At 62.3% G+C, this 27,387-nt stretch overlaps 1 protein-coding gene across 6 annotated transcripts in view; it reads left to right on the top strand.

Annotated features, from left to right (window-relative positions):
• ROBO3 (roundabout guidance receptor 3) overlaps positions 1-18,859 on the top strand; it is a 147,647-nt gene extending 128,788 nt beyond the window's left edge. For 4 of the 6 annotated variants that reach the window (XM_073320818.1, XM_073320821.1, XM_073320820.1 and 1 more), the window contains 18 exons: positions 826-994; positions 1,627-1,793; positions 2,530-2,651; positions 2,910-3,126; positions 3,828-3,946; positions 4,158-4,329; positions 4,774-4,968; positions 7,219-7,242; positions 7,795-7,837; positions 7,960-8,114; positions 8,502-8,777; positions 9,135-9,291; positions 11,229-11,456; positions 15,896-16,077; positions 16,391-16,498; positions 16,789-16,965; positions 17,452-17,666; positions 18,400-18,859. In XM_073320818.1, coding sequence (XP_073176919.1) covers positions 826-994; positions 1,627-1,793; positions 2,530-2,651; positions 2,910-3,126; positions 3,828-3,946; positions 4,158-4,329; positions 4,774-4,968; positions 7,219-7,242; positions 7,795-7,837; positions 7,960-8,114; positions 8,502-8,777; positions 9,135-9,291; positions 11,229-11,456; positions 15,896-16,077; positions 16,391-16,498; positions 16,789-16,965; positions 17,452-17,624 — 2,684 coding nt within the window. In that variant the 3' untranslated portion in view covers positions 17,625-17,666; positions 18,400-18,859. Of the gene's footprint in view, positions 1-825; positions 995-1,626; positions 1,794-2,529; positions 3,127-3,827; positions 3,947-4,157; positions 4,330-4,773; positions 4,969-7,218; positions 7,243-7,794; positions 7,838-7,959; positions 8,115-8,501; positions 8,778-9,134; positions 9,292-11,228; positions 11,457-15,895; positions 16,078-16,390; positions 16,499-16,788; positions 16,966-17,451; positions 17,667-18,399 lie in introns of all 6 variants that reach the window. The other 2 variants (XM_073320817.1, XM_073320816.1) reach the window with 2 other exon arrangements.
• The last annotated feature ends 8,528 nt before the right edge of the window (positions 18,860-27,387 follow it).

Raw genomic sequence — 27,387 nt, 5'->3', positions numbered from 1 at the left:
GACACGTCACCCAGCGCTGGCGAGTGCTTCAGCATGAGGGCTGGGCTGGGCAGGGTGGGGCTGGCCCCTGGGGAAGACGGGGTCACCCCATTGCAAACCCCCTTGCCTGGTGTGCCTGAGGTGCAGTCCTGCTCACTGACACAGCCACAAATGTGTTTCCAAGACAGCCACGGCCCTTGGCCAGACCTGCCCAGGAGCTCGGGATTTGCCCAGGGCCAAGTCAAGTACAAGCAAAGCCGGAGGGACTCCCCGGTGGGTGGGAGGAGCCCCCCAGTTCTCATGGCCCCTGCTGTCCTAGCAGTCGGGGCACTGGCTCTGCAGAGGGGGCGTAGCTGAGCTTCTCATCAGCTCGGTGCAGGCAGCTGTCGGAAGACAGGATTCTGGGCTAGATGGACCATTGGTCTGACCCCGTCTGGCCGTTCTTATGTTCTTATGAAACACTTCCTGGCGGTTCTCCAGCCCCCAGCCGCATTCTCAGCCAGGGCACTCCTGGCAGGCCTGGGCCCTTCCCGTGTGCTGAGCTTCAAGAGCAGGACTGCCGTGCCAGCACGACATGGGGATGGCCTGCTGGTGAGCAGCGCTGCACTGTCAGGCCTGGAATCTGACGACCCTCGCCCACAAAACGGGCGCAGCACAAGCATCAGGCCTGGCACTGTGCCTCTCCCCTGCCGTGTCCCCCTTGGCCTCATCCGCCAGAGGCCGTGGTTGTGGCAGGGCCCGTGCACTGAAAGGCTCTGGATTTGCCAGCTGGAATCCGGTCTGGGAGCACACGCCCGGGCTGGACTCCGTGCCTCCCTGTCAGTCTGTCAATCTGTCCTTCTCTAGAGACTGGGGCTGACCTCCAGGTGCAGCTCTCCGAACCAGGCCACCTCCCTGGACCCCCCTCAGCGCCGCTGGTCACTGATGTCACCAAGAACAGCGTGACCCTGGTCTGGAAGCCGAGCCCCCAGAGAGGGGGCACTGCAGTCACCACATACATCATTGAAGCATTCAGGTAACGCTTTGCACACTGCTGCCCAGGGCGCCCACCAGAGAGGCCCCCAAAAAACAAAAACGTGGGGGGCCCAGGGAGTGCCTGCTTTGGGATGTGGGAAGGGGGCCGGGCTGGGAACACAAACCCAGCCCGAGTGCTCCTGGGCTCCCTGCCCCACCCTATCCCGCCCCCCATCTCTCGCTGGCTGGAGGAGCCCCTTCCTGGCAGGCCCAGTCACCGTGGAGGGGATGGCAGCCGGGGCGGCATCGCCCATAGGCTGATGGGGGAGTCGGGGTGAAGCCAGTGACACCAGGGGCTTGTGGCTGGCGGCAGGCCTAGGGCTCACACTTGGAGCAGGCGGTGCTGGTAACCCAGGGGGAGACTCTGCTTTCCCTTCGGACACCCAGTGAGAGAGGGGCCGAGTGCCCCTGCCCTGGCCCAGACTGGGCCCCGGCTCCCTAGTCCCTCTGTGCTGGGCCCTGGCACCGTTGGGCCTGCTGGACTCTGGAATCGCCCTCACATGGCGAGCTCTGTCTCTGCTGCTGCCCCCCTGTGCCAGGCCAGGCCCAGGCACTGCCCACCCCTGCCCGGTGCACAGGGAGGTGGCAGATGACCTGGCTGTGGCTCACCCCTCTCCCCACGCCCCATTGCAGCCAGTCCTCAGGCAGCACCTGGCAGACAGTGGCCGATAACGTGCAGGTGGAGAAGCACACGGTGAGCGGCCTGAACCCCAACACCATCTACCTCTTCCTTATCCGCGCCGCCAATGCCTACGGGCTGAGCGACCCCAGCCCCGTCTCGGAGCCGGTGCGCACGCAAGGTGAGGCAGCGTGGGCACAGGGTAAAACACGGGGTGGGGGCTCCAAGGCCATCCTGGGGGAGGGGGACTCAGCAGAAGGCAGGGATGGGCAGAGCCAAGGGGTTCTCAGGGGGTGATGGGCAGGGCCCCGGGGTCTCCGTTGAGGGATGGGCAAGGTCAGAGAGGAGGGCAATGGGCTAGGTGAGGCTGGGAGTGCTCAGCAGCAGGGTGCTGGATGGAAGGACACCCGAAGGCTGCCCGGGTTTCTGTTGCCCAGAGCCAGCAGCCTGTGCCCCCCAGGCCACAGGGAAAGCCTTTCCTCTTCCCGAGCACAGTGCCCCAGCACCCTTGCTCCGAGTGTCATGGCCTGTCCTGACGCAGAGGCTGCTTGGCCCCCTGCCTTCCTCATCAGCACCTGCGCTGGGCTTTGGGGCCCAGCCCAAGCCCCCCGATGTCTTCTCTAGGCCCGCCCTGCAGGCCCCACTCCAGAAGCACAAGGCAATGGTGTGTGTCCAGGCAGCTGAGCACCGGGAGCCGGCCCTAGCCATTGGTACAGCTGGCCCCAGCAGAGGGCAGGGGCTCCTGGCCGTCCCAGCAGGTCCCTGGGCAGTAGGGCCTAGTGGGCACCTGGAGACAGATATGTGCCCAGCCCAGTGGCTGGCTTGAGGGGCACCTGTGCCCGATCCTGTGCCTGTGTCCTCTGCCCGGTACAGTGGGGTGACTCTGGGCACCGCACTCACGCTGGGTTTGTTGGCAGATGTCAGCCCCACAAGGCAGGGTGTGGATCACCGGCAGGTGCAGCGCGAGCTCGGCCAGGTCGTGGTACAGCTGCAGGAGCCCGTCATCCTCACCTCGACCACCATCCAGGCGTCCTGGACTGTGAGTACCAGCTCCAGCTTGGCCCGGGGGTGGAGAGGCGGAGGCGGGCCCGGAAGCGTGGAGAGAGCCCGGGCGGGTGTGCCAGGGCACTGTGGATGGTGCGCTGCTGGGGGGGGCGTAGAGGGTGCAGTGGGTGGGGGTGGGACGGCAGAGCATGGGGAGCAGCCCGGTTCCAGCTCTCCGGAGGCCGCGGGCCGTGTTGGGGCCGCGGGCGAGCGCTCCCCAATGCTGTCCCGTGGCTTGGTCCCCTCTCCCCAGGTGAATCGCCAGGCCCAGTTTCTCCAGGGCTACCGGGTGCTGTACCGCCCGCGGGGCAGCACCTGGCTGGTGCAGGACGTGCCGGCACCGGCCCAGCGGAGCACCGTGCTGGTGGATCTGCGCAAGGGCCAGGAGTACGAGGTCAAGCTGCGCCCCTACTTCGACGAGTTCCAGGGCGTGGACAGCGAGGTGCTGGTGGTGCGCACGCCCGAGGAAGGTCAGTGGGGTGGTGGCAGCCCCTTCTCAGAGCTCGGCCCCCGGGCAGGGCCGGCATCTCCCCGGGCAGCTGCCGTGCCGTGGGCCAGCGACGCAGCCGCCTGCAGGGACTCGGGCTCCCTGACCGTGGCCGCCGCGGGAGGGGCCGGGATCCTCACGAACGCCGCCCCGGCTGGTGCTCCCTGGCTTCCTTGGGCTGGCGTGGGGGCAGAGGAGCCCGGCGCTGAGCAGGGCGGGAGGGGCGTCGGGGGGGGGGCCAGGGCTGCTGTGCGGGGGGGAGTGCGAAGTGCGTACGCTAACCTGGCTGTCCCACAATGCCTACCTCGGCTGGCCTGCCCTGGCCCGGCAGCTCCGCGGGCCGTGGGCCGTGGCTACATGGTGCCTGTCACGGAGCCGGCGGCCGTGCTCTGGGATGGGCTCCCTCCCCAGCTGCTGCCGACAGGGTGTTGGTGCCCTGTGGCTTGTCAGAGCCGGGGCCCGGGAGCAGCTAGAGCTTGCTGCCCTCCCCTGGGGCTGCTGGCTCCCTGGGGATGTGCAGCGCACCCGTCCCCTCCTGGCTGGGCCAGGTGGAGGGAGCCTGGGGCAAGTCCAGGGGCCAGCAGGAGGCTCTTGGGGCCAGGCATGGTGCTCGCGGTTGGCCAGTCCCCTTGATGTGCAGCTCCCCCCAGCCCTCAGCACTATACCCTCTTTCCTCCCTCCCAGCCCCCAGCGCCCCCCCTCAGGCAGTTTCCGTCGTAACAGTGGGCAACAGCACCAGCATCAGCGTGTCATGGGAGCCGCCCCCTGTCGGCGAGCAGAACGGCATCATCCAGGATTACCGGGTAAGGTGGCACTGCAGGGGGGCAGGTACCAGGTGCATCCAATGTGCCGGGCACAGGTGCTGCCAGGAGGGTTCGACCAAACTGGCAAGGGTCATCAAGCCCCGCACTGCCTGCATGCTCTGGCGGGGCCAATGCCAGGCGCCTGGGGGTGGGGGCAGCTGCTCCACGTCATCCCTGAAGCCACAGGTAACCAGAGTCTTCTCCCTGGCAGATCTGGTGCCTCGGGAACGAGAGCCGCTTCCATATCAACAGCAGCGTGGAGGGCACGGTGCTCTCCGCAGTGCTGCAGGGGCTGGTGCCCGGGGTGCTGTACCGCACCGAGGTGGCCGCTGTCACCAGCGCCGGCGTAGGAGTGAGAAGCGCGCCCGTCCCCATCCAGATCAGTGAGTGCGCTCGGCAGAGCGGGCAGGTGGCGGCTGTCACCCCAGGACCTCCCTTTGCACCCCTCCCTGCCCAGGCTTTGCACGTCTCTCACCTGTGCCCGCCTGGAGTCACTGCAGTGCTGGGCACTGCCCATGCGCGGTGAGGGGCAGCAAGGCACTGGATGAAGGTGGGGCGGCTCTGTCTGCCGGGGCACTGGGCTGCTCGGAGCTCAGCAGACTGCAGGCAGGGCAGGCAGGGAGGGGGAAGTCCCTGCCGGGGGTGTCGGGGCTCAGTGCCTGCCAGGGTCAGAGGGATGCTGGGGTGTGTGTGACATGGGCACCGGCGGCGTTGGGGTTGCAGCAGGACCACTGGCCACATGAGGGGGGCTGTGGCATGAAGGGGTCAGGTCGGGCCATGCAGACGCCCTCTCACTGCCTTGCCTTTGCCACCTGTACCCACCGCAGAGCCTGCCCTGGACCAGGGCTCGGTGCCCATCAGCAGTGGGGAGAACGTGAGCCTGGCCGAGCAGATCACAGACGTGGTGAAGCAGCCGGCCTTCATCGCGGGCATTGGCGGGGCCTGCTGGGTCATCCTGATGTGCTTCAGCCTCTGGATCTACTGGCGCCGCAAGAAGAGGAAGGAGCTGAGTCATTACACGGGTGAGGGGCCAGCCTCCCCTCCGCCCCCTCCAACCCCCACCGCCACACACCAGGGTCTGCCCCCACCCCGGTGCGCCAGGGACAGCCCTCCCCCAACCCCCACCCCGGTGCGCCAGGGACCACCCCCACTCCAACCCCCACTGCCATGCACCAGGGACCGATCCCACTCCAGTGCGCCAGGGACAGCCCCCCCCAACCCCCACCACCACACACCAGGGTCTGCCCCCACCCCGGTGCGCCAGGGACAGCCCCCCCCAACCCCCACCCCGGTGCGCCAGGGACCACCCCCACCCCAACCCCCACCGCCACGCACCAGGGACCGATCCCACTCCAGTGCTCCAGGGACAGCCCCCCCCAACACCCACCACCACACACCAGGGTCTGCCCCCACCCCAGCATGCCAGGGACCACCCCCACCCCAGTGCACCAGGAATAGCCCCCACCCCAACCCTGATAACCATGCACCATGACCAGCCCCCACCCCAACCTCATGCCAGGGATCAGCCCCTCCCCTGCTCACCAGGGACTGCCCCCCCGCACACCACCATCACACTGTGCCATGGACTGGGCCACTCCAGATTAGATGCGGGCAAGTCAGGCTCTGCCTGGGACATAAGGGGGCCATCCCCACAGCCTGGCTGCTTCCCCCCAGAGCTAGCCCGTGTGCAGAGCTCGCCCCCTCTGCTTACCCTCCGCACATGGGTGTGACACTTCCTGGGGGTGCCCAGGCCTGTGGGCACCTCGCTACCTCCTGTCCTTAGCGGGAGGGAGCCCTGTCTGTGCCTGCCAGGGGTCAGCTCCCCACTGCAGCGGCCCCAGGCAACACAGGCACTGCCCTCTGGGCGCCCCGCACTCTCTGCAGGCTAACAAGTGACACCTCGCAACCCCCGAGCCCTCCCGCGCCTCCCCGGAGCATCCGGCCCCAGTCCCCTGGCTCTCGCAGTGCCCGATCCGCTGCTCCCAAAGGTTCAGTGCACCCAGCTCACCTGTTCCCCTCCACTCACTGCCCTGCTGCACGCTCAGCCCTTGGTGGGAACACCCGGTTACAAATCTAATGAAGTCCGAGCATGTACTCGAGAGCCTAGACACTCTCCCGTCTCATGCAGCCGTGGTTCTCAGCCTGTGCTCTGCGGAGCCCTGGGGGCCTGCACACTGTCTGAGGGGGCCGCGAGAGCCAGACTGAAAACAGACTGAACAGAATTCAATTCTATACAATCAAAGGTTGAGAACCACAGTCACTGCTCGGCCACGCTTCCCAGCCAGGCTGGCTGCGCCCCTCGGCCAGGAGACAACAGCTCCTCAGTGAAGGATCCAGGGGCCTCTTGGTGCCCTGAGTACATCAGACCAACCCATTGGCCCTGCTGACTGTCCGTTTTTTAGCCGGAACGCCTGGTCGAAAAGGGACCCAGTGGCTCTGATCGGCACCGCTGACTGGGCCGTTAAAAGTCCAGTCAGCAGCAAAGTGGGGGCCCAGGGCTAAGGCAGGCTCCCTGCCCGCCCTCGCTCTGCACAGCTCCCAGAAGTGGCTGCCAGATCTCTGTAGCCCCATGGGCGGCCAGAGAGGCTCAGTGCGCTGCCCCCATCCCAGTGCCGGCTCCGCAGCTCCCATTGGCTGGGAACTGCTACCAATGGGAGCTGCAGGGGCAGCGCCTGCAGGCGCGAGGGCAGCACGCAGAGCTTCCCTGGCCACCCTGCACCTAGGGGCTACAGGGACCTGGCACCCGCTTCCTGGGAGTCACAGAAAGTGCTACCGGGACCCTGTACCCCCCAAACCAACCCCTTGCCCCAGCCCTGAGCCCCCTCCTGCACCCCAAACCCCACATCCCCAGCCCCACCCCAGAGGCTACTAGCCCTCAGCTGAGACCTAACAAGCCACCCTTTGGTGAACCCTTATGCAGTTATCTTCCCAGGGGATCCCTGTGCCCGCTGCCCGCTGGGGAGGCCCGGGCTCCCCAGCGTGGCTGCTAGCACCAGACAGCTGGGTCAGAGGCAGATCCAGGGGAACAAGGCTGGGGCCCAAAGGGAGCAGGGCCTCTGTGTCACCCACCCCTCCCAGTAGAATGTACCAGCCGGGGGGCCTGGGGCCTGACGGGGGTGCAGTGTGCCATGCTCCTGTGAATGCCACTGCGCTGCCCTGTGCCTGGTCCCAGCTCCCACCTCCTGCCCTGCTGCTCGCTCCCCTGCTGTGCCCTGGCATTCTCCTCCCGCCTGCAGCTGCTGCGGCTGACCGTTTCCCCTCCTCTCTTGCAGCCTCCTTTGCCTACACGCCAGCAGGTAAGGCCCTAACCTCGCCCCAGCCACGGGGCTCCCCGAGAACGTGGCGGGGCCCCTTGACCCAGCTTGAGTTACAAAGGTTATCTACGAAGTCCCGTTTGCCTGAACACAGGAGGAGGCGAGCAGCAGGAGACCAGCCGTGCTTGCAGTGTCAAGCCTGCCGTCGCCTGCACCCAAAGAGCTGTCCCCAGCGGGTCCCTGCTCGGCTTTCTGGCTGCTGCCGTCTCTGCCATGTCTCTCACTCCCTTCACCCAAACGGTGCCCGGCCGAGCCCTGTCCACATAGGTCAGAGCCCGGCCCGGCCCTGGAGGTGTCTTGGTCCTGGCCTGCGACATGGACCTGTGGGGTTTTTTTGGGGCGGGGGTTGGGCTGCTGAACTGTGGGAGCTGCCTGCTTACCACAGCCTGGTCACCATGCTCTGCAATGGCACCTGGGCCTGGCCCCTGGGTCCCACCTGACCCTCAGCAGCCGGGTCAAACACAACCCGCAGCAACGAGGCCTCACCCGACCCTCAGCAGCCGGGTCTCAGCGCAGCATCTCTGTCTCTTTCAGTCTCGTTCCCGCACGCAGAGGGGCCGGCCCACGGCAACAGCAGGTGAGTGCAGAGGCCTCCCACCCCACGCTCCGCAGCGGCCGGGGGCCGCTGGGGAAACCCTCCAGCAGGGCTACCCAGCACGCAGTGAACATAAGCCCCAACCCTACCCTCTCTCCCTGCAGACCAGGCATGCTGGCCATGGCCACCAGCGCCTCCAACTACCCCTGGCTGGCGGACTCGTGGCCCGCCCCCAACCTGCTGCTCAATGGGAATGCCAAGGAGCCTGGCACGAGCTGCTGCACGGGGATCCATGATGCCACGGAGAGATATTACAATGGTACTGGTGGGGCATGGGGAGCTGCGGGTGGCCAGGCCGTGGCAGGGGGCTGGGCTTAGAGCAGCCAGGAAAGGGGCCAGGACGAATGGGCCCATGTCCGGGGCATCTCCGGCCCCAAGGCTGTGGGGGCTGGGTGAGCGAGGGAGCCGAGCTGAGTCCCCCTTTGGGGGCCCAAGCCGGCTTTGCTGTCGCTGGCTCTGGGGAGCAGGTGGGCTGAGCTCCTGGAGAGGGGCAGGAGAAGCAGCCCAAGGCAGCTGGTCCAACGCTGGGAACTCTGGGCCAGCAACAGCTCAGCCACGTGGTGGGCAGGACAGGAGCCAAATGACCCCATACGTGGCTGAACTGTCCCCATAGTGCAGTGTCCTGTGTCTGTAACTTGCCCCGCAGAGGCCGGGATTTCCAACTACCTCGCCCAGACGGAGAAGTTTGGGGCGGGTGCGTCGGACGGGCCCATTTACAGCACCATTGACCCTGCCAGCGACGAGATGAGGACCTTCAACGGGGCCTTCTCGCAGCACACCACGCCTTATGCCAGCACACCCCTGGTGCCGTACGGGGTGCCCAGCCTGCCCTCCCCTGACGCAGAGGAGAGCCCGCGGAGCCCCCAGCCTGGCCCCTCCGGCAGCCAGTACGCGCTCCCGGAGCGCAGCAGAGCTGAGCAGGGTAGGGACGCCGTGTGGGAACCGCTGGGTGTGCAGCTGGTCGGGCTGTGGAGCCCGGGGGACGCGGGGTGGGGGGCCCAGTGAGCCAGTGCCAGGCACAGAGTTGGCTCTTCCGACGGCTGGCCCCAGGCGCTCTCTGGGCATGGGAGCCACCTTCCGCTGCCAGGAGCACCCCAAGGACACCGCGGAGCGCTGGGAAGCGCCGTGTGTCTCCGAAGCGGATTGGCTGGACCCTGGGCCCAGCCCACGCCCTCAACAGCCACTGTGGACTCCGAGGGCAGGCGAGAGGCAGGGGGCTCGCTGTGGGGCTGCCCCACTCGCTGTGTCAGAAACGCCTGTCTGGCTCCGGTCTCTCTAGTGGTGAAAATCGGCAAAGCAAAGTCGATGGGGAAGCCGGTGAAAACGCCCTCGCTGAACTGGACGGAGCTGCTGCCCCCTCCGCCTCCGGCCAGCGAGCTGAGCCAGTATGTGGAGGAGGAGGAGGAGGAGGAGGAGGAGGAAGAGCTGGCTGCCAGGTGAGCACAGTTACCGCTCTCTCTGTCCTAGCAGGGACGGTGTCACCGCACAAACACCCAGCGATCCCACGGCCAGGATCTGGGTGCCCATGGCAACACAGAGTCTGCACCAGTGGCTGCCGGGGCCGGGCAGACATTGCCCCTCGCGCCAGACTCCCCCAGCCCTGCCAGAGGCACTGCAGGGAGCTGGGCGGGCCCAGGCAGACCTATGGCATTGCCAGCCTGCCTGGGTCAGGTCAGAGGCTCGGTCAGGAGAGTCTATGACAGAGGCTGATTACAGCCATAGCCATGGGGTGCTTCCCCCTTCGGCCTGGCTTTGCACCGGGGGCCTGTAGAGCTGGGCAGGGAGGCACGTGGAGCCGGGTGGGGAGGCGCGTGGGACGGGCGGGGAGGCCTGTGGGATGGGCGGGGAGGGGCGTGGAGCCAGGCAGGGAGGCCTGTGGGACGGGCAGGGAGGCATGTGGATGGGGCGGGGAGGCACATGGAGCCAGGCGGGGAGGCCCATGGGACAGGCGGGGAGGCGTGTGGGACGGGCAGGGAGGTGCGTGGGACGGGTGGGGAAGCCCGTGGCATGGGCGGGGGGGGCATGTGGAGCTGGGCGGGGAGGCCCGTGGGACAGGCGGGAAGGCACATGGAGCCAGGCGGGGAGGCTTGTGGGACGGGCGGGGAGGCGTGTGGGACGGGCGCGGAGGCCCGTGGGACGGGCAGGGAGGTGCGTGGCATGGGTGGGGAGGCCCGTGGGACGGGCGGGAAGGCACATGGAGCCGGGCGGGGAGGCCCGTGGGACGGGCAGGGAGGCCCGTGGGACGGGTGGGGAGGCACATGGAGCCGGGCGGGGAGGCCCGTGGGACAGGTGGGGAGGCACATGGAGCCGGGCAGGGAGGCACGTGGGACGGGCGGGGAGGCCCGTGGGACGGGCGGGAAGGCACATGGAGCCGGGGCGGGGAGGCCCGTGGGATGGGTGGGGAGGCCCGTGGGACGGGTGGGGAGGCACATGGAGCCGGGCAGGGAGGCCCGTGGGACGGTTGGGGAGGTGCGTGGGACGGGCGGGGAGGCCCGTGGGACGGGCGGAAAGGCACATGGAGCCAGGCAGGGAGGCCCGTGGGATGGTTGGGGAGGCACATGGAGCCGGGCGGGGAGGCCCGTGGGACGGTTGGGGAGGCCCGTGGGACGGGTGGGGAGGCCCGTGGGACGGGCGGGAAGGCACATGGAGCCGGGCGGGGAGGCCCGTGGGACGGGTGGGGAGGCCCGTGGGACGGGTGGGGAGGCACATGGAGCCGGGCAGGGAGGCCCGTGGGACGGTTGGGGAGGTGCGTGGGACGGGCGGGGAGGCCCTTGGGACGGGTGGGAAGGAACATGGAGCCGGGCGGGGAGGCCCGTGGGACGGGCAGGGAGATGCGTGGGACGGGCGGGGAGGCCCGTGGGACGGGCGGAAAGGCACATGGAGCCGGGCAGGGAGGCCTGTGGGACGGGCAGGGAGATGCGTGGGACGGGCGGGGAGGCCCGTGGGACGGGTGGGAAGGCACATGGAGCCGGGCGGGGAGGCCCGTGGGACGGGTGGGGAGGCACGTGGGACGGGCGGGAGGGCACATGGAGCCGGGCGGGGAGGCCCGTGGGACGGGTGGGGAGGTGCGTGGGACGGGCAGGGAGATGCGTGGGACGGGCGGGGAGGCCCGTGGGACGGGTGGGGAGGCCCGTGGGACGGGCGGGAAGGCACATGGAGCCGGGTGGGGAGGCCCGTGGGACGGTTGGGGAGGTGCGTGGGACGGGCGGGGAGGCCCGTGGGACGGGCGGGAAGGCCCGTGGGACGGGTGCGGTGGCATGTGAAGCCGGGCGAGATGAGGGCGGCCTGCGGGGCTGAGTGGGGTGGCTGTGAGAGCCAAGGCGCCGTCCAGGCCTGTGGTGCCCGGCAGGGTCTAACATACCCCCACTTGCAGTGCAGAGGCGGAGGAATGGTGCCCCCCGCTGCCCGAACGCACCTACCTGATGGAGAACGTCCAGGAGGAACAGTGCCCCCTGCCCCCGCCCCGCGGCGACATCTCCTCACCCGCCCACTCCTACGGGCAGCAGTCCACGGCCACGCTGACGCCCTCGCCGCGTGATGAGATGAGAGCTGCCGAGGACATCCCCAGGCTGCATCACTTCGAGATCCCGCACCTACCCCGGTAGGAGGCGCCCCCACCCCACCCCTGGGGCTCAGCCTCCTGGGGGCTCCCCGAACCTTTCGCAGGAGAGAGAAGCTGGGCGAGTGGAGTGCCAGCCTGGGTCAGGCCAGCTTCCCCACTCAGCTCTGCCTGTGCTCCTCAATCCCGACCCGCAGCCCCCTGATACCCCAGCCCGGGGCTCCCCCCACACGCGTGAGAACGGCCAGACTGGGTCAGACCAATGGTCCATCTAGCCCAGGATCCTGCCTTCCAACAGCAGCCAGGGACAGGTGCTTGAGAGGGAAGGTACAGAACAGGGCAAGTATCCCCTGTCGTCCAGTCCCAGCTTCACATCAGAGTTTAGGGACTCGCAGAGCATGGAGTTGCTGACCTGACCCTCTGGGCTAACAGCCATAGTCAGACCTATCCTCCACAAACTTAGCTAATTCTTTTTTGAACCCTGTTATAATTTGGCCTTCAAAACATTCCCCACGGGCGGCAGATAGAGTCCCACTTTGGGGAGGCAAGCCACAGCTCTGCCCCTTCTGTCCACGCTCCCGCCCCATGGCCGGAGCCCCAAGGACCCCCCTCTTGCCCAAAGAAGCCCCGCGCACCCCCTGTCGGCCAGAGGAGTCCCGGGCTGGCCGGAGCCCCGAGCCCCACACACACACACTCACACCTACCCGGAGGTTCCCTGAAACTCCCCTCCCATCTGTGGCCCAGAGGAGCCCCAAGCTGCACCTCCCCTCCCCAGACCCCAAGCTGCCCGGGGAAAAGCATTTCTCTGATCTGTCTCTGTGCTGTGCCCCATGCAGTTTCTGGGGCAGCTGAGGAGGAAGCATTTGCTACTCAGCCTCCTGGGTTCCTCAGTAATCTCCCTTGAGTCCCCTGGCCTATTATACCTGCCGCCCATGACATCCCCTGGCAAGGAGTTCCACAGGTTGACAGTGCGTTGTGTGAAGAAGTACTTCCTTGTGTTTGTTTTAAACCTGCTGCCTATTCATTTCATTAGGTGACCCCTGGTGCTTGTGTTATGTGAAGGGGTAAATTACACTTCCTTAGTCACTTTCTCCACATCATTCATGATTTTATAGACTTCTGTCATATCCCCCCTTCAGTGGCGTTGGAACACTTTTCATAGTGGGGGTGCTGAAAGCCAGGAAAACTATCCCCAAACTTTTTACCTCGTGCCCCCCCCCTCAGAGCTGAGACCAGGAGCAGGGCCGTGTGTCCGGGGGGGACACAGACAGGGACAAGGGGGCCGAGGCTGGGGGCAGGCACGGAGCCAGGAGCAGAGCCCCGCCTGCGGGACCGGCAACTGGGCTCCCGTGTGCATGGCTGGGAGTGGGGCTGGCAGCTGGGATACCGTATAAAACTGGGGATGCTGCAGCACCCCCCACACTCCTACTTCCCGTGCCTGTGCCCCCCTTAAAACTCAACAGTCCCCGTCTTTTTAATCTCCCCTCATACAGAAGCTGTTCCACCCCCCTAATCATTTGTGTTGCCCTGCGCTGTACTTTTCCCAGTTCTAATGTATCTTTTTTGAGCTATGGCCACCAGAACTGCACACAGTATTCAAGGTGTGGGCACACCAGGGGTTTATACAGTGGCATTAGGATATTTTCTTTCTATTTATCCCTTTCCTAATGGTTCCCAACATTCTGTTCGCTTTTTTGACTGATGCTGCACTTTGAGCGGATGTTTCCAGAGAACTCTCCACAATGACCCCAAGATCTCTTTCTAGAGTGGTAACAGCTAATTTAGACCCCATCATTTTGTATGTTTTTTTGGGATTATGTTTTCCAATGGGCATTACTCTGCATTTATCAAGATTGAATTTCATCTGCCATTGTGCCACCCAGCCACTCAGTTCAGTGAGATCCCTTTGTAACTCTTCACAGTCCACTTTGGATTTAACTATCCTCAGTAATTTTGTATTGTCTACAAACTTTGCCACCTCTCTGTTCACGCCTTTCCCCCCATCATTATGCTAAACAACAATGGTCCCAGTATAGATCATTGGGGGACCCTGCTATTTACCTCTCTCCATTGTAAAAACTGATAATTTATTCCTACCCTTCGTTTCCTGTCTTGTAACCAGTTATTGATCCATGAGAGGATCTTCCCTCTTATCCCATGATAGCTTACTTTGCGTAAGAGCTTTTGGTGAGGGACCTTGTCAAAGGCTTTCTGACAGTCCAAGTACAATATATCCAAAAAATCACCCTTGTCCACATGCTTGTTGACCCCCTCAAAGAATTCTAGTAGATTGGTGAGGCATGATTTCCCTTTACAAAAGCTCTGTTGACTCTTCCCCAACATAGTGTGTTCATCTATGGTCTTGTCTGACAATTCTGTTCTTTACCATGTGCTCCTCCGTACCTGTCGGCTTTCCCCCAGCCCTTAGTTTAAAAAAATCCTCTGCAAACATTTTAATGTTAAGTGTCAGCAATCTGGTTCTGGTTTGGTTTAGGTGGTGTCCATCCTTCCTGTATAAGCTCCTCCTTTCTCAAAAGTTTCCCATTTCCTACTAAATCTAAATCCCTCCTCCGAACACCATTGTCTCATCCAAACATTCTGCCGGTCTAAATGGCCCTGTGTGTGCAGGTGGACGCATTCAGAGAATGCTACCATGAAGGTCCTGGACTTCAAGCTCTTACCTAGCACCCTAAATTTGACCTCCAGGACCTCACTCCTACCTTTCACTATGTCATTGGTACCCACATGTATCATGACTCACGGCTCCTTCCCATCACTGCACATAAGTCTGTCTAGATGTCTCAAGAAGTCCTCGACCTTTGCACCCAGCTGGCAATTCACTATGTGGTTCTCCCGGTCATCACAAACTCAGCTAGCTATGTTTCTAATGATCAACTCCCCCAGTACTGTTACCTGGCTCTTCTAATTGAGGTCCTCTCCCCCGAAGAGGTATCCTCAGTGTGAGTGGACACCATGCCATCATCTAGAAGGAGGATCCCAACTATGGGATAGTTCCCTCTGCTCCATTTTGATGTTCTCCTTCCCCGAGACTTTCATCCTCCTCAACAGCACAGAGGCATCAGACTGGGGGTGGGACCCGCTTCTGTGTCCTGGAAGGTCTCATCTCTGCATCTCTCTGTCTCCATTAGCTCCTCCCGTTCAGACACTCTGGTCTCCAGAGCTCCTTGCACCAAACATGCACACAGCAAGCCATCTGCCCACAAGGCAGGTAACCGTACTGGCTGCACTCCGTGCAATACGCTGGCTAGCCTCGGTCTGCTGCGGGACTCTGCCTGCATGTTTTGTGCTCTTGCAGGGATTTTGGTTGGTTGGTTGGCTTTTTGGAGGGGGACACTTGTTGGCCTAGGTTCAGAGAATGGTTGTTAGGAGCATCTGGCTCTCATACTCCCTCTGTAAACTCCCCTAGTTGCTAGCTCTTCCGGTCTCTCTGGAGCTGACCTGTTCACCCCGTTCTACCTGAGCCAGCCCCTTGCCAAGGGAGCCTAAAGGGGTTAGGGCTCAAAGGACAGCAGGCTAGAGCCTCATTAAGAAACCCCAGGTCACTAGCCTCAGCACACAGCCCCCCGAACAGCCCACACTATAAATTCCAGTCAAGCAGGCACATGGCAAGCACACAAAAACAAAGCAACAGATAATCAGCTCCCCGTAGTCACTCCTCCTTCACCTGGAGAGCTTTCTCGCACAACTCCCTGTGTCCTAGCTCTGCCAGAGCCCCTCAAGCCCAACCGCCAGCCCCTGCTACCCCAGCCCTGGGCCCCACACGCCGCTCCGCCGGTGCCCCTCAATCCCGACCCACAGCCCCTGCTACCCCAGCCCTGGGCCCCCCCAGCTCTGCTGTATCCTGACCTGCAGTATCCACGCTTACCCTCGCCTGGGACAATGCTGTGCTGTGGCTTTCGATTGGGGATGTCCCCCAGAGGTTCCAGGGAGACCCAGCTGGGCCAGGGGTGATTAATGCCCAGGGTGGCTCTCTGGTTGCCTGATGAATTATTCCACATTACCTGTGCTCTTCCCCCGCTTCTTCGTCCTCTCCAGCACCCCCCCCCCGCCCCCCGGCCGGCAGTGCCTGGGAGCCTGTCTGATGTGCACAAGAGGCTGCATTCTCATGACTTGCGCAGCCTGGGAGCAGAGCTGGGGCCGAAGGGGGCCCAGAGCGGTCCTGCGGTGTGGCCCTTGGGGCAGCCAGTGGAGGTGGGTTGCTGGGTCTTGGTCCAGTTCCTGCTGGGCAGGTGCCCCCAGAGCAGAGCTGTGCACAGCCCTGCCCCACTGGCATCCTGACGGGGCCAGAGAGGCTGGGCTCTCCTCTCAGCTGGGGCCCATTGGCAGAGGGCAGCTGTAGCAATGGCTGGTGTTTGCAAGTCTGCCCGGGTGGGGTGGGTGGGTTCCCGGAGACCTGCTCCTGGAGCCGCCTGCTCCCAGGCAGTGCGTGGGTTAACTGGGCTGGCCTTGCTGTTTTCCAGGCGGTTGCCGAATGGCTCGGGGGCTTTGCCCAGAGCCCCGAGCCCTCCCCTGACCCAGTCTGACCCAAATCTCAATGCCCTTACGGAGGGGGCTGATGGCCACACACCCAGACACGGGCACAGACGCAACCTGAGTCAGACCCCAGCGCACAGTGCTGAGAACATCAATTCCCGGAGCCCAGGTGAGTGCAGCCCAGCCCTCTACGTTCCCGCAGCAGCACCCGGCCCTGGCAGGTGGGGGCACCTGTGCCCAGACAGAGGGACTGATACCCCCTCTCCCACCATGGTCAGCCTGGTTTCTGGGGCTGCCAGGGTGGGATCGGTGTGCTCCGGCTGCGGAGAGCTTTGCTAAAGCCTGCGGAGAGCTGGGGGAACAGCGAGCCAGGCGCTGTGGGCACATGCGTGGCCCATGGACCGAGCGCTCAGCCGCCGGCGCCCGTGGGAGGAGGTGGGAGACAGAGGCAGGTCAGGGACTCACGCTCCCTTTGCCGACAGGTAAAGCCTGCCCTGCTCCCGGTGACGCGTCCCTCCCCCCGGCACAGAAAACGAGAACGAAGAAAAAGCCCAAGTCCAGCCATTACCGCCGGGAGAAGAAACAGGGAGGTGAGTGTGGGCACGGCACATGGCAGCACCAGCGGCTCCTTCCTGTGGCAGCGAGCGCCCCGGCAATGCCAGCCGGGCAGCAAGGAGCAGGCCGGGCAGCACGGCTCCTGGCTCTTCTGTCTGCCGGGGAGCCAATGGCCCCATTGGTGTAACCTCCGTGTCAGGGCCCCCTTCCCAAGTCACACCAACCCCCATCAGGATCTCTGCTGGGGAGGGGCCTGGGTTTGGCTGGGTGTGATGGGCACAGCCTTACTGGCCCGCTGACACAATTCCCTCTGCTTCTCACACAGATCTGCCACCGCCCCCACTGCCCCCACCCAGCGAGGACCCCGGGGCCTCTGCTCAGCCCCCAGCGCCTCCACCGGCCTGCAGCGCCTCCTCTCTGGAGAGAGACGTGCTCGGTGCCCACGCCACAGAGCGGAGAGCTGGCCATCGGACCGTGCTGGGCCAGCACCAGCAGCGAGACGGTAACCCCCGCCGTGCGGCACCCACCAGAAACCGGCCACCCGCGGGCACAGACATGCCAGCCACACGTGGAGCCTGACCCTCCCGATGTCTGGCCCCCCAGCTGGCTCCTGGCTGCTGGGAGGGCCCACCTGGCCCCAGGGCATTGCCAGCAGGGCTGCAGGGTGGGGCTGTACGTGGGGCGGTGAGCAGACGCGGTAGCAATGCGGTTCCATGGCAGGGCACTGCGGGTCTCCGAGGTGCCCTGCAGCCAGACTCCAGGGGAGGCCATGGGGTCCAGGCCCTGCCCAGGAGCTGTGGGCACTGGGTACATTAAAGATCAAACGCCGTGGGGAGGTGGGGCTTAGCCATGGGGGCCTGAGCTGCCTATCCCCGGCCATGTGCTGCAGGGGCTCCCTGCAGGGCCCCGTTCCGCCGGGCGCGGGCTGGGCAGGAGGCTGCGGGAGGCAGCACCAGCCCCACCCACGCGCCTGCCCCTTCCCTTGCAGTGGAGGAGATCGTCCCGTACAGCAGGCCCACCTTCCTCTCCAGAGGCCAGGTGTCAAGCAACTGCTCCACGACCGGCAGCTCCTCCTCCAGGGGCTCGACGGGGTCCCGGGGCCACGGCTCCGGCCGCAGCAGGACAGCCGGGGACCGTAGTGAGGTGAGCCAAGGCGCGTAACCTGGGGGCCTGCCAGGCACTGGGGGAGCAGCGACCTGCAGGGTCAGTATCTAGCAGCACAGCAGAGCGAGGGCAGGACACTGGGCCCCCTGGGGTGGGGCTGGTGTGTGGGGTGCCGAGCGTGGGCTGGATGGGGCTGATTCCCTTTCTCTCCACTGCACGCTGCACCGGGGCTGGTTTGCTCTCCTGGGTCTCCAGCCGGTGGGAGAGGGGTTTCGCTAGGAGGGGCAGGGAGGGCTCGGAACAGGGGCCTGGCCTGGCCAGGGGAGTCTCCTGGCCAAGCCAGACCATTAGGGGGCTTTAACCTTGCCCTGCAGGAGGGAGCAGCCCCATTCACATGGGCCCTGCTGTGCTGTGGGGAGCCCCTGGGAGGGGCCTGCTGGCTCGGAGACAGCTGGGTGTTTCTGTGGTGGGCTGGGCAGCCGGATCACGGGCATGGCGGGGGTGTTCCCAATGGAGCCCCACCTCAGGGCAGCAGCCCCTAAAGGAGTCCTGGGGCGGGGAATGCTGGGGAGGGCTGGGTCCCACAGAAAGAGGGAGCTTGGATCCCCCCGGCCATGGCTGCCAGCGACAGGTGGGGCTGCTGTGGCATTTCCCCATGGCCAGTAGGCATCCCCTCAGGAGCTGGCGAGCTCTGGGGCTGGGGCCCCATGCTCTCTACAGCCAGGGGCGGGGCAGAGGGGCCCAGCCAAGCCGTGCTGCGTCTGGCCCATGCCCGTGATGGCCTTAGCCCCTCTGAGGTCCCAGCCCTGCTGACGATTTTCTCTCTTTGCAGGAGAAGAGATGAAGCCAGCGGCGCTGGCTGAGTGAGCGGACGCAGGCTGAGAGCAGGGCTCTGCCCTGAGATCTGGGCTGGGCTCTGGGCTTTGGGCTGGTTTAATTGATGACACTGTGACTGGAGCCAGGCGGCCCAGTCCCTTGTAAATAGGTGGGGTTGGGAGCGGCAGGCAGGCTGTGTTTATACCCAGGACACGGGGCTCGTGGGCGAGGCCTGCATGAGCCCGTTCAGTACCAAGCCGGCAGTTCTGCAAAGGAAGGTTTGTGCCCAGCAGGGCAGGGGCAGGCAGCTGGGGCAGGACCAGCTTCCAGCCAGGCACAGAGAGCAGCCCACCCGCACGGCACGCGTTGCCCGTGGGGCACTGCCAGCCCAACCAGCCCCTCGTGTGGGCAGGGGTGTTTTTTGGTAGCTAATGAACCCTTTTGTAAAACAACCAATAAAGCTGTTTGTTACCCTGGCCAGAGCGACGGGCTTTGCTTATTGGGGCAGGGGAGGTCTGGGTCCTGGGTGATGGGCGGCAGCAGGGGGCTGCCCTGGGTGGGGAGTGGGGGGCACGTCCTGGGCCTCAGAATATTCCCTAAACTTGCTTAATGCCACACTGCCAGTGCTGTGCGGAGCGGGCTCCTCGCCTGCACTGTTAGTCAAAGCTCAGGTTATTGCAAGTGAAACCTTAACGACAATCTCAGCTGTTCCCCGCCTGGGGCCATTTACCCTCTAGCCCCTGCCCAGGGCGGCCCCGGGTTAGTTCTGTGTCTCGTCCGTGTCACTGCCGGGCTCTGGCCCCCGCACCAGCTGAGTGAGGGGTCACTTCAAACCCGTGTCACGGATGGTTTGAAAAGGCCGGGCCGCGACAGGGATCGATGGGGCTGGCAAAAGCATTTATAAACCCTAAATTGGGGCTTGGCCTGGGGCAGGGGGAGCCGGCTGCTGAGGCTTGGCCCGGGGGCCAGATTCAGTGCTCAGAGAAGCGGGGGCCACTCGCTGCAGTCTCCAGCCCCAGCAAGGCGGGGAGGGACAGCCCAGCATGGCACTCAGTGCCCTGGCAACTCACTACGGTCTGGGCCTGCCGTGTGGGCATGGGGGGGGCGTGGGCGCTTGGGGCACTGCGAGATGCCATATCTGCCAGGCCACGCCGTGCTGCCCCTGCACTAACGACTCGCTGCCTGTGACGAACCCCAGGGCAACGGAGGGGTGTGCCCAAGCCTGGCCTCCAACACGCCCCTGCCCAGCCCACTGGCCGTGTCCGCTGAGCCTGCTCAGGGCCCGACTGGGGCGCATGGGGGGCCGAGTGCTAATGCCCTGGCTACACGTGTGTCTGCCCTAGGGGCATGGCAGGGGGGTGGCAGCAGATCACAGCTTGGCAAGTGCTGAGCCGAGGGGTCTCCCCTCACTGCTGGGACAGCTATACCTCTGCCCGTGGGGCCAGCAGGCCATCCCCTGGCAGGGCCAAGCCGTCGGGCCAGCGCGGGCGGGTGGCGGGGGGAGCTGCAGACGCCGTGTTTGCAGGCACCAGAATGTGCTCTGGAGCCCTGGCAAGCCCCTCACAGCGGCGCCGGGGACGTTCGGGCCCTGAGGTGGCTGGTGCTGGCCTCCTGCAGCGCTCCCGCCCTCAGCGGCCCGGGAGAAGGTCCCGGGCTGGGGGGGCACCGGCGCACTCAGCTCCCTGGCTGAGAGGTACCCCGGCTTCCGCAGCTCAGTGAGGCCTCCGAGCAGCAGCAGGGCTGTGGGTCACCTTCTGTCCCCCCGGTCACCTCCCTCCCGCCCCCCCCCAGGAATGGGGGGCAGCAGCAGCAGAGTGAACGTCACCTCCCGCGTTTTGCAGCCCAGCCCATGTGCTGCTCTGGGGCTGGGGGGAGGGGGGGGATAGGATAATCTCAAATAGACGCAGCGAGGCTATGTAACCTCTGTACTTGGCACTGGTGTGACTGAGACTGGCATCCTGTGTCCCGTTCTGGTGTCCACAGGTCAAGAAGGATGCGGATAAATTGGAGGGGTCAGGGAAGAGCCACTAGAATGATTAAAGGGTGAGAAAACCTGCCTTATAGTGCCTACTCCTGGGGGCATCCTGCACAAAAAGATTCTGTGCCAAAAAATTAAAAATTCTGCGCACACTATTTTAAAATTCTGCAAATTTTTTCTGTCAAAATAACACGACATAATCCCACCAGTTTCAGTTATTTTCATCATTTATTTCAAAATACCTGTCAACAAGTATGTCTGAAACAATGCAGACACACACAAAAATTCCCCCAGGATTAGAGAGTTAAAGAAACCCCTATGACAACCCAGTTCCTATTTCTCTGCTCCCTTCCCCACTTCCCCAGAGCCCAGATGGGGGGGCCAGACACCCACAATCCACCCCCCCAAGGCCAGCTGCGGGCCCCCCCAGACTGCACCCAAACCCCCTCTTCCCCAGAACCCAGCTGCAGGACCCCTCCAGCCCAGATACCTGCACGCACACCCCCAGAGCTCAGCCGTGGCCCCTGAGCCCAGACACCCCGCCCCGCCCCGAGCCCAGGGATTCAAAGGGGAAACAGCCTGATACTTGGTCCCAGGCTTTCAATAGCGTGGAGTTTCCTGCACGCCTCCCTCAGGGCATTCTGGGAACTGCAGCTGGCAGGAACCCTCAAGCGTCCTCCCCCTCCCCCCGGCAGTGGCTTCTGTGTGGGAGCTGGGCTCGGCTGGGTCCAGCGGCCCCTAGTGGTGGCCAGCAGCAAAATTCTGCATGCAAAACGTTAATTTCTGCAAAATTCTGCATTGTGCAGTGGTGCAGAATTCCCCCAGGAGTAAGTGATGGACTCAAGGAGCTCGACCTAGTTAGCTTAACAAAGTGATGACATTGTTAAGCTGACTTGTGATGACCATCCCCATGTACAGAAAGAATAGCAAATATGGTAGACGACCAGCTTGGCTTAACAGAGAAATCTGTTAAACACAAAAAGGAAGCTTACAAGAAGTGGAAACTTGGACAGAAGACTAGGGAGGAGTATAAAAATATTGCTCGAGCATGCAGGGGTGTAATAGGAAGACCAAAGCACAATTGGAGTTCAAGCTAGCAGGGGATGTGAAGGGGAACAAGAAGGGTTTCTACAGGTATGTTAGCAAGAAGAAAAGGGTCAGGGAAAGCATGGGGCCCTTACTGAATGCGGGAGGCAACATAGTGACTCATGATGTGGAAATACCTGAAGTACTCAATGCTTTTTTTTGCCTCAATCTTCACAGACAAGGTCAGCTCCCAGATGGCTGCACTGGGCAGCACAGTATAGGGAGGAGGTGAACAGCCCTCAGTGGTAAAAGAACAGGTTAAGGATGACTTAGAAAAGCTGGACATGCCCAAGTCCATGGGGCTGGATGCAATGCACCTGAGGGTGCTGAGGGAGTTGGCTGATGTGATTGAATATTGACCATTGTCTTTGAAAACTCGTGGCAATCAGGGGAGGTCCCGGATGACTGGAAAAAGGCTAATGTAGTGCCCATCTTTAAAAAAGGGAAGAAGGAGAATCCGGGGAACTACAGGCCAATCAGCCTCACCCCAGTCCCTGGAAAAATCGTGGAGCAGGTCCTCAAGGAATCAATTCTGAAGCACTTGGAGGAGAGGAAGATGATCAAGAACAATCAACATGGATTCACCAAGGGCAAGTCATGCTCTGACCAAGCTGATTGCCTTCTTTGATGAGAAAAATGGCTCTGTGGATATGGGGAAAGTGGTGGATATGATATACCTTGACTTTAGCAAAGCTTTTGACACGGTCTCCCACAGTATTCTTGCCAGCAAGTTAAAGAAGTATGGGCTGGATGAATGGAGTATAAGGTGGATAGAAAGCTGGCTAGATCATCAGGCTCAACGGGTAGTAACCAATGGCTCGATGTCTAGTTGACAGCCAGTATCAAGCGGAGTGCCCCAGGGGTCGGTCCTGGTGCTGGTTTCGTTCAACATCTTCATTAATGGTCTGGATGATGGGATGGATTGCACCCTCAGCAAATTCGCGGATGACACTAAGCTGGGGGGAGAGGTAGATATGCTGGAGGGTAGGGATAGGGTCCAGAGTGACCTAGCCAAATTGGAGAATTGGGCCAAAAGAAATCTGATGAGGTTCAACAAGGACAAGTGCAGAGTCCTGCACTTAGGACGGAAGAATCCCATACACTGCTACAGGCTGGGGACCGACTGGCTAAGTGGCAGTTCTACAGAAAAGGACCTGGGGCTTACAGTGGATGAGAAGCTGGATATGAGTCAGCAGTGTGCCCTTGTTGCCAAGAAGGCTAATGGCATATTGGGCTGTATTAGTGGGAGCATTGCCAGCAGGTCGAGGGAAGTGATTATTCCCCTCTGTTTGGCACTGGTGAGGCCACACCTGGAGTATTGCATCCAGTTTTGGTCCCCCCACTACAGAAGGGATGTGGAGAAATTAGAAAGAGTCCAGTGGAAGTCAACGAAAATGATTAGGGGGCTGGGGCACATGACTTATGAGGAGAGGGAACTGGGGTTATTTAGTCTGCAGAAGAGAAGAGTGAGGGGGGATTTGATAGCAGCCTTCAACTACCTGAAGGGGGTTTCCAAAGAGGCTGGAGCTCGGCTGTTCTCAGTAGTGGCAAATGACAGAACAAGGAGCAATGGTCTCAAGTTGCAGTGGGGGAGGTCTAGGTTGGATATTAGGAAAAACTAGTTCACTAAGAGGGTGGTGAAGCACTGGAATGGGTTACCTAGGGAGATGGTGGAATGTCCATCTGTAGAGGTTTAAGGTCAGGCTTGACAAAGCCCTGGCTGGGATGATTTAGTGGGTGTTGGTCCTGCTTTGAGCAGGGGATTGGACTAGATGACCTCCTGAGGTTTCTTCCAACCCTAATATTCTATGATTCTATGACTTGATCACAGTCTATAAGTGCCTACATGGGGAACAAATATTGACTAAGGGGCTCTTCAATGCAGCAGGGAAAGGTCTAACACGTTCCCATGGCTAGAAGTTGAAGCTAGACTAAGTCAGACTAGAAATAAGGCATACATTTTTGACAGTGAGTAATTTCCCAAGAGTCGTGGTGGATTCTCCATCACAGGCAATGTTTAAATCCACATTGGCTGTTATTCCAAAAGCTCTGCGCTAGGCCTTATTGTGGGGCAGGTCTTTGACCTGTGCTATGCAGGGGTTCAGACTAGATGGTCACAGTCCTTTCTGGCCTTAGACTCTATGAAATTCTGCCCGGCTGCCCCATGCCAGGTGGTGAGTCTGGCCCTGCAGTCCAGGAAGGGGAATCAGAGAATCATAGACTCACAGGACTATTCCAGTCCCCTGCACTCAAGGCAGGACTAAGTATTATCTAGACCATCCCTGACAGATGTTTGTATAACCCACTCTTAAAACACTCCAGTGACAGAGATTCCACAACCTCTCTAGGCAATTTATTCCAGTGCTTAACCACCCTGACAGGAAGTTTTTCTAATGTCCTAAACCACCCTTGCTGCAATTTAAGCCCATTGCTTCTCGTCCTATCCTCAGAGGTTAATGAGAACAATTTACCTCCCTCCTCCTTGTAACAACCTTGTATGTACTTGAAAATGGTTATCATGTCCCCTCTCAGTCTTCTCTGCCAGACTAAACAAACCCAATTCTTTCAATCTTCCCTCATAGGTCATGTTTTCTAGACCTTTCATCATTTTTGTTGCTCTCCTCTGGACTTTCCAATTTGTCCACATCTTTCCTGAAATGTGGTGCCCAGAACTGGACACAATACTCCAGCTGAGACCTAATCAGTGTGAAGTACAGTGGAAGAATTTCTTCTTGTGTCTTGCTTACAACACTCCTGCTAATACATCCCAGAATGATGTTCACTTTTTTTGCAACAGCGTTACACGGTTGACTCATATTTAGCTAGTGATCCATTATGATCCCAAGATCCCTTTCCGCAGGACTCCTTCCTAGGCAGTCATTTCCCATTTTGTACGTGTGCAACTGATTGCTCCTTCCTAAGTGGAGTACCTTGCATTTGTCCTTATTGAATTTCATCCTATTTACTTCAGATTATTTTGCCAGTCTGTGCAGATCACTTTGAATTTTAATCTTATCCCCCTAAAGCGCTTGCAGCCCCTCCCAGCGTGGTGTTGTCTGCAGATGTTATCAGTGCGCTCGCTAATGCTCCGAAGTGGCTGCCGCACTCAGGCATCACCACTCACGGAGGACCTGCTCTCACTCCAGCACCCAGCCCATCGATCGCCCCAGGAGCAGCGCGATTGATTCTCACACGGGCAGGGCTGTTCAAGTGACTCGGGAGGTGAAGTGAAGGTCACTGAGCCCCAGCACACGCAGCGGGGCTGGGGGGGCTGGGCGAGGGGGCCGCGGCTCAGGCTGGGCCTGCCAGCAGAGGTGCCGGGGATCCATCTCCGTTCGGCTGGCTGCGCTGGGAACACGGAGCGAGCACCGACAGGCCAGGCCCGCCTCACGCCTGAGCTCCCACCCCAGGCAGCAGCCTGCTTCAGCTCCCTGCAATGAACAGTGCCCGCGGTGCTGGGGCTCCCCTCTGCTCCTCGTCTCTCCTGGGACGCCCCCCAGTCCTGCACCGATGGGGGGCCCGGCCGCCTTCCTCCCCAGTTCCTTCTCCCTCTGCATCAGTTCTAATCCCCTGGGCTGGACAGCACAACTGGACTGCCAGCCCTTCTGCGCTGCGGCCTCCCGGGGCTGGGAAACTGGGCTCAAAGCACAGCCAGCAGCAGACATTGCCACCCCATTCAGCCCCTGCTGCTCCTCACCGGCTGTGCCGCAACCAGAATGAGTACAGGCAGATTCCCAGTGGTCACAGCAGGGCCAGGCTGGGCACCACAGGCTAGTGTGGGGGCGCTGGGCAGAGCCGGGGGGGTTACGATACGGGGTTACGATGGCTAAGGGCAGGTGGGTGCCAACTTGGCAGGAGGCGTTAGACTATGTTTATTGTGGCCAGCGGGTGGTTTCAAAGGTGCCCTGCAAAGAACCCAGCTGGGGCTGGTTCTGCCTCTTCACTGACGGATAAAGTCTGGTTTGTGTTTTCAGAACAGTGGTTTTTTCCCCAGAGGAGTGTCCGGGCGCTAGGGTCATTCCTGCCTGACTCGGGCTGTGGCCTGCACACTGGCTTGGGCAGTTAGGGGTGCGTGAGTTAACGAAGTCCAGCGTGTTTGGAGCAGTCAGAGTAACAATCCCCCACCCTCGCGTCCCCCAGCCACTCGCAGTCCATCAGGAACAGCAAGGGAGAGGAGAGCTAATGGGCAAACGAGGAGAACTCCCTCGTTTCTTACGCCCCTGCTCAGGGGTGTTGTGTACCCAGCACAGCAGCCAGCAGACTGGATGCCACCCACCTGATCTGCCAGCCACCTTCTGCACTGGGGCTTTACCACTCGGAAAGACACCGCCTGGGACTTTGCATGTAGGCGAGTGTACCACTCTACCATGTTGGTGTTCACACCCCAGCGGGCTCCCGTCAATAGACATGTCTGACTAGTGCTGGGGATGGATGGGTGGCATTTCCCCGCCATGCCAGGGCAGGACTCACCCATCTGGGCATGGCTAACCCAGCCCTACCAGCAGGACTGCACCAAAGGGCAGATTTCCCAGCCCAGCGAGACTCCTCAGACCATGAGTAAGTGCCCACCAGACTCCCCACTGTTTTCTCTCTAGGGGCGGAGGAAACATAACAAAAGCAGCCTAGAATTCTGGCTGCGCCTGGCCCCTGCCCAGCTGTGCTGTCTCCAGAGGCCTAGAGGGAAAGGGTCCGAATCACACTCAGGGCACAAAGGCTGATGATTGTGTGCCCATTGCCTGTTCACAGTCCAGCCGGAAGCCTGTCAGGAGCCCCGATAACCCTGCCAGCCCTGGCTCTCCGCCCACCCACTGCATGCACGTGGCAAAGCAGAAGCAGTCACTCCCCGGGGCGGTTGGGCTGGCCCTGCATGGAGCCTGCCTGACTTCCGCAGGGCCTGGGCGACCCTGAGGTGACGTGTGCGGGTTCCATACAGCAGTGCGTGGCTTTGCCCAGGCAGCCAGGCTGGGGAGGGTAGTCGGGTCCCTGGAGAGGCTGCCAGGCTTGGGACCGTGCGTTTGACTCTCCCAGCAGCAGGGCAGACGTGCGGCGGCCTGGCTGTGGCTGCAGGTCCCCTGGCTCCAGGCCACTCTGATCACACAGTGCCGATCTCTGCTCATCCCAGCCCAGGGCGATGGTGCTCTGAGCCAGGCTGTCTGCACCGTACCTGGGGAGCGGGCTGAGCCGTGTGCCGTACACCTGCCGCGGACGGGGCACACACCGGCGCTGGCCACACTGGGACTCGTCTGCCCTGCACAGGAGCGAGCCTCCCTGCCAGCGCTTCGACCTGCCTCGGGCCTCTTGGGCCCCTCTCCCCCGCCAGGCCAAGCCACACCATCAAGGTGCTGTCCACAGCTGTGCTTAGAGCATTAGCTGAGTCTATTGACCCGGGCTGGGAGGCATGCTCCAAAGTGCTGTGACGACATAACCATAGAGCCCCCTCTCCCTCTGCAGCGCCCCGCGCTGATGGCAGGGTCCAGGCACTCTGCCCCAGACACACCCATTGCCCAGCACCCCGGGGGCAGCGCACTCACGAGGGTGAGGGCAATGCCGCGGGGAGCTTGCCTCCCGGCTCGACCTGGAGTCGCAGGGATTCGCCGCATGGCCCCAGTCGCAGGGAATGGCTGCGGGGCCAGGTGTTGGCAGAGGCCTCACCCAGAGAGCTGGCGCTCGAGCAGTGGCGGGGCGCTCGCCCAAAGCCCAGCTCCTGGGGCAGTTACATGTGCCTGGTTTCAGGGGCACGCGCCGTGACCCGTCCTGAGCGTGGCTGCCAGGCAGCGACATGGCCTGGGGACCGGAGCGGCCAGAGCAATGCCCCAGCTGCCCTCAGGGGTGGGGACATGGCCCACAGGCTGCTCTTGGGCACTCCAGCCCCCTACCCAGGGCAGGTGGCGGATCTGGGGCTTCCCACAGAAGCCTGGGCACCCTGGGTGGCTCTTACCA

The sequence above is a fragment of the Lepidochelys kempii genome, chromosome 22 (assembly GCF_965140265.1).
Source record: "Lepidochelys kempii isolate rLepKem1 chromosome 22, rLepKem1.hap2, whole genome shotgun sequence".
Lineage (NCBI taxonomy): Eukaryota > Metazoa > Chordata > Testudines > Cheloniidae > Lepidochelys > Lepidochelys kempii.
This window is presented reverse-complemented; position numbering and strand designations above follow the sequence as displayed.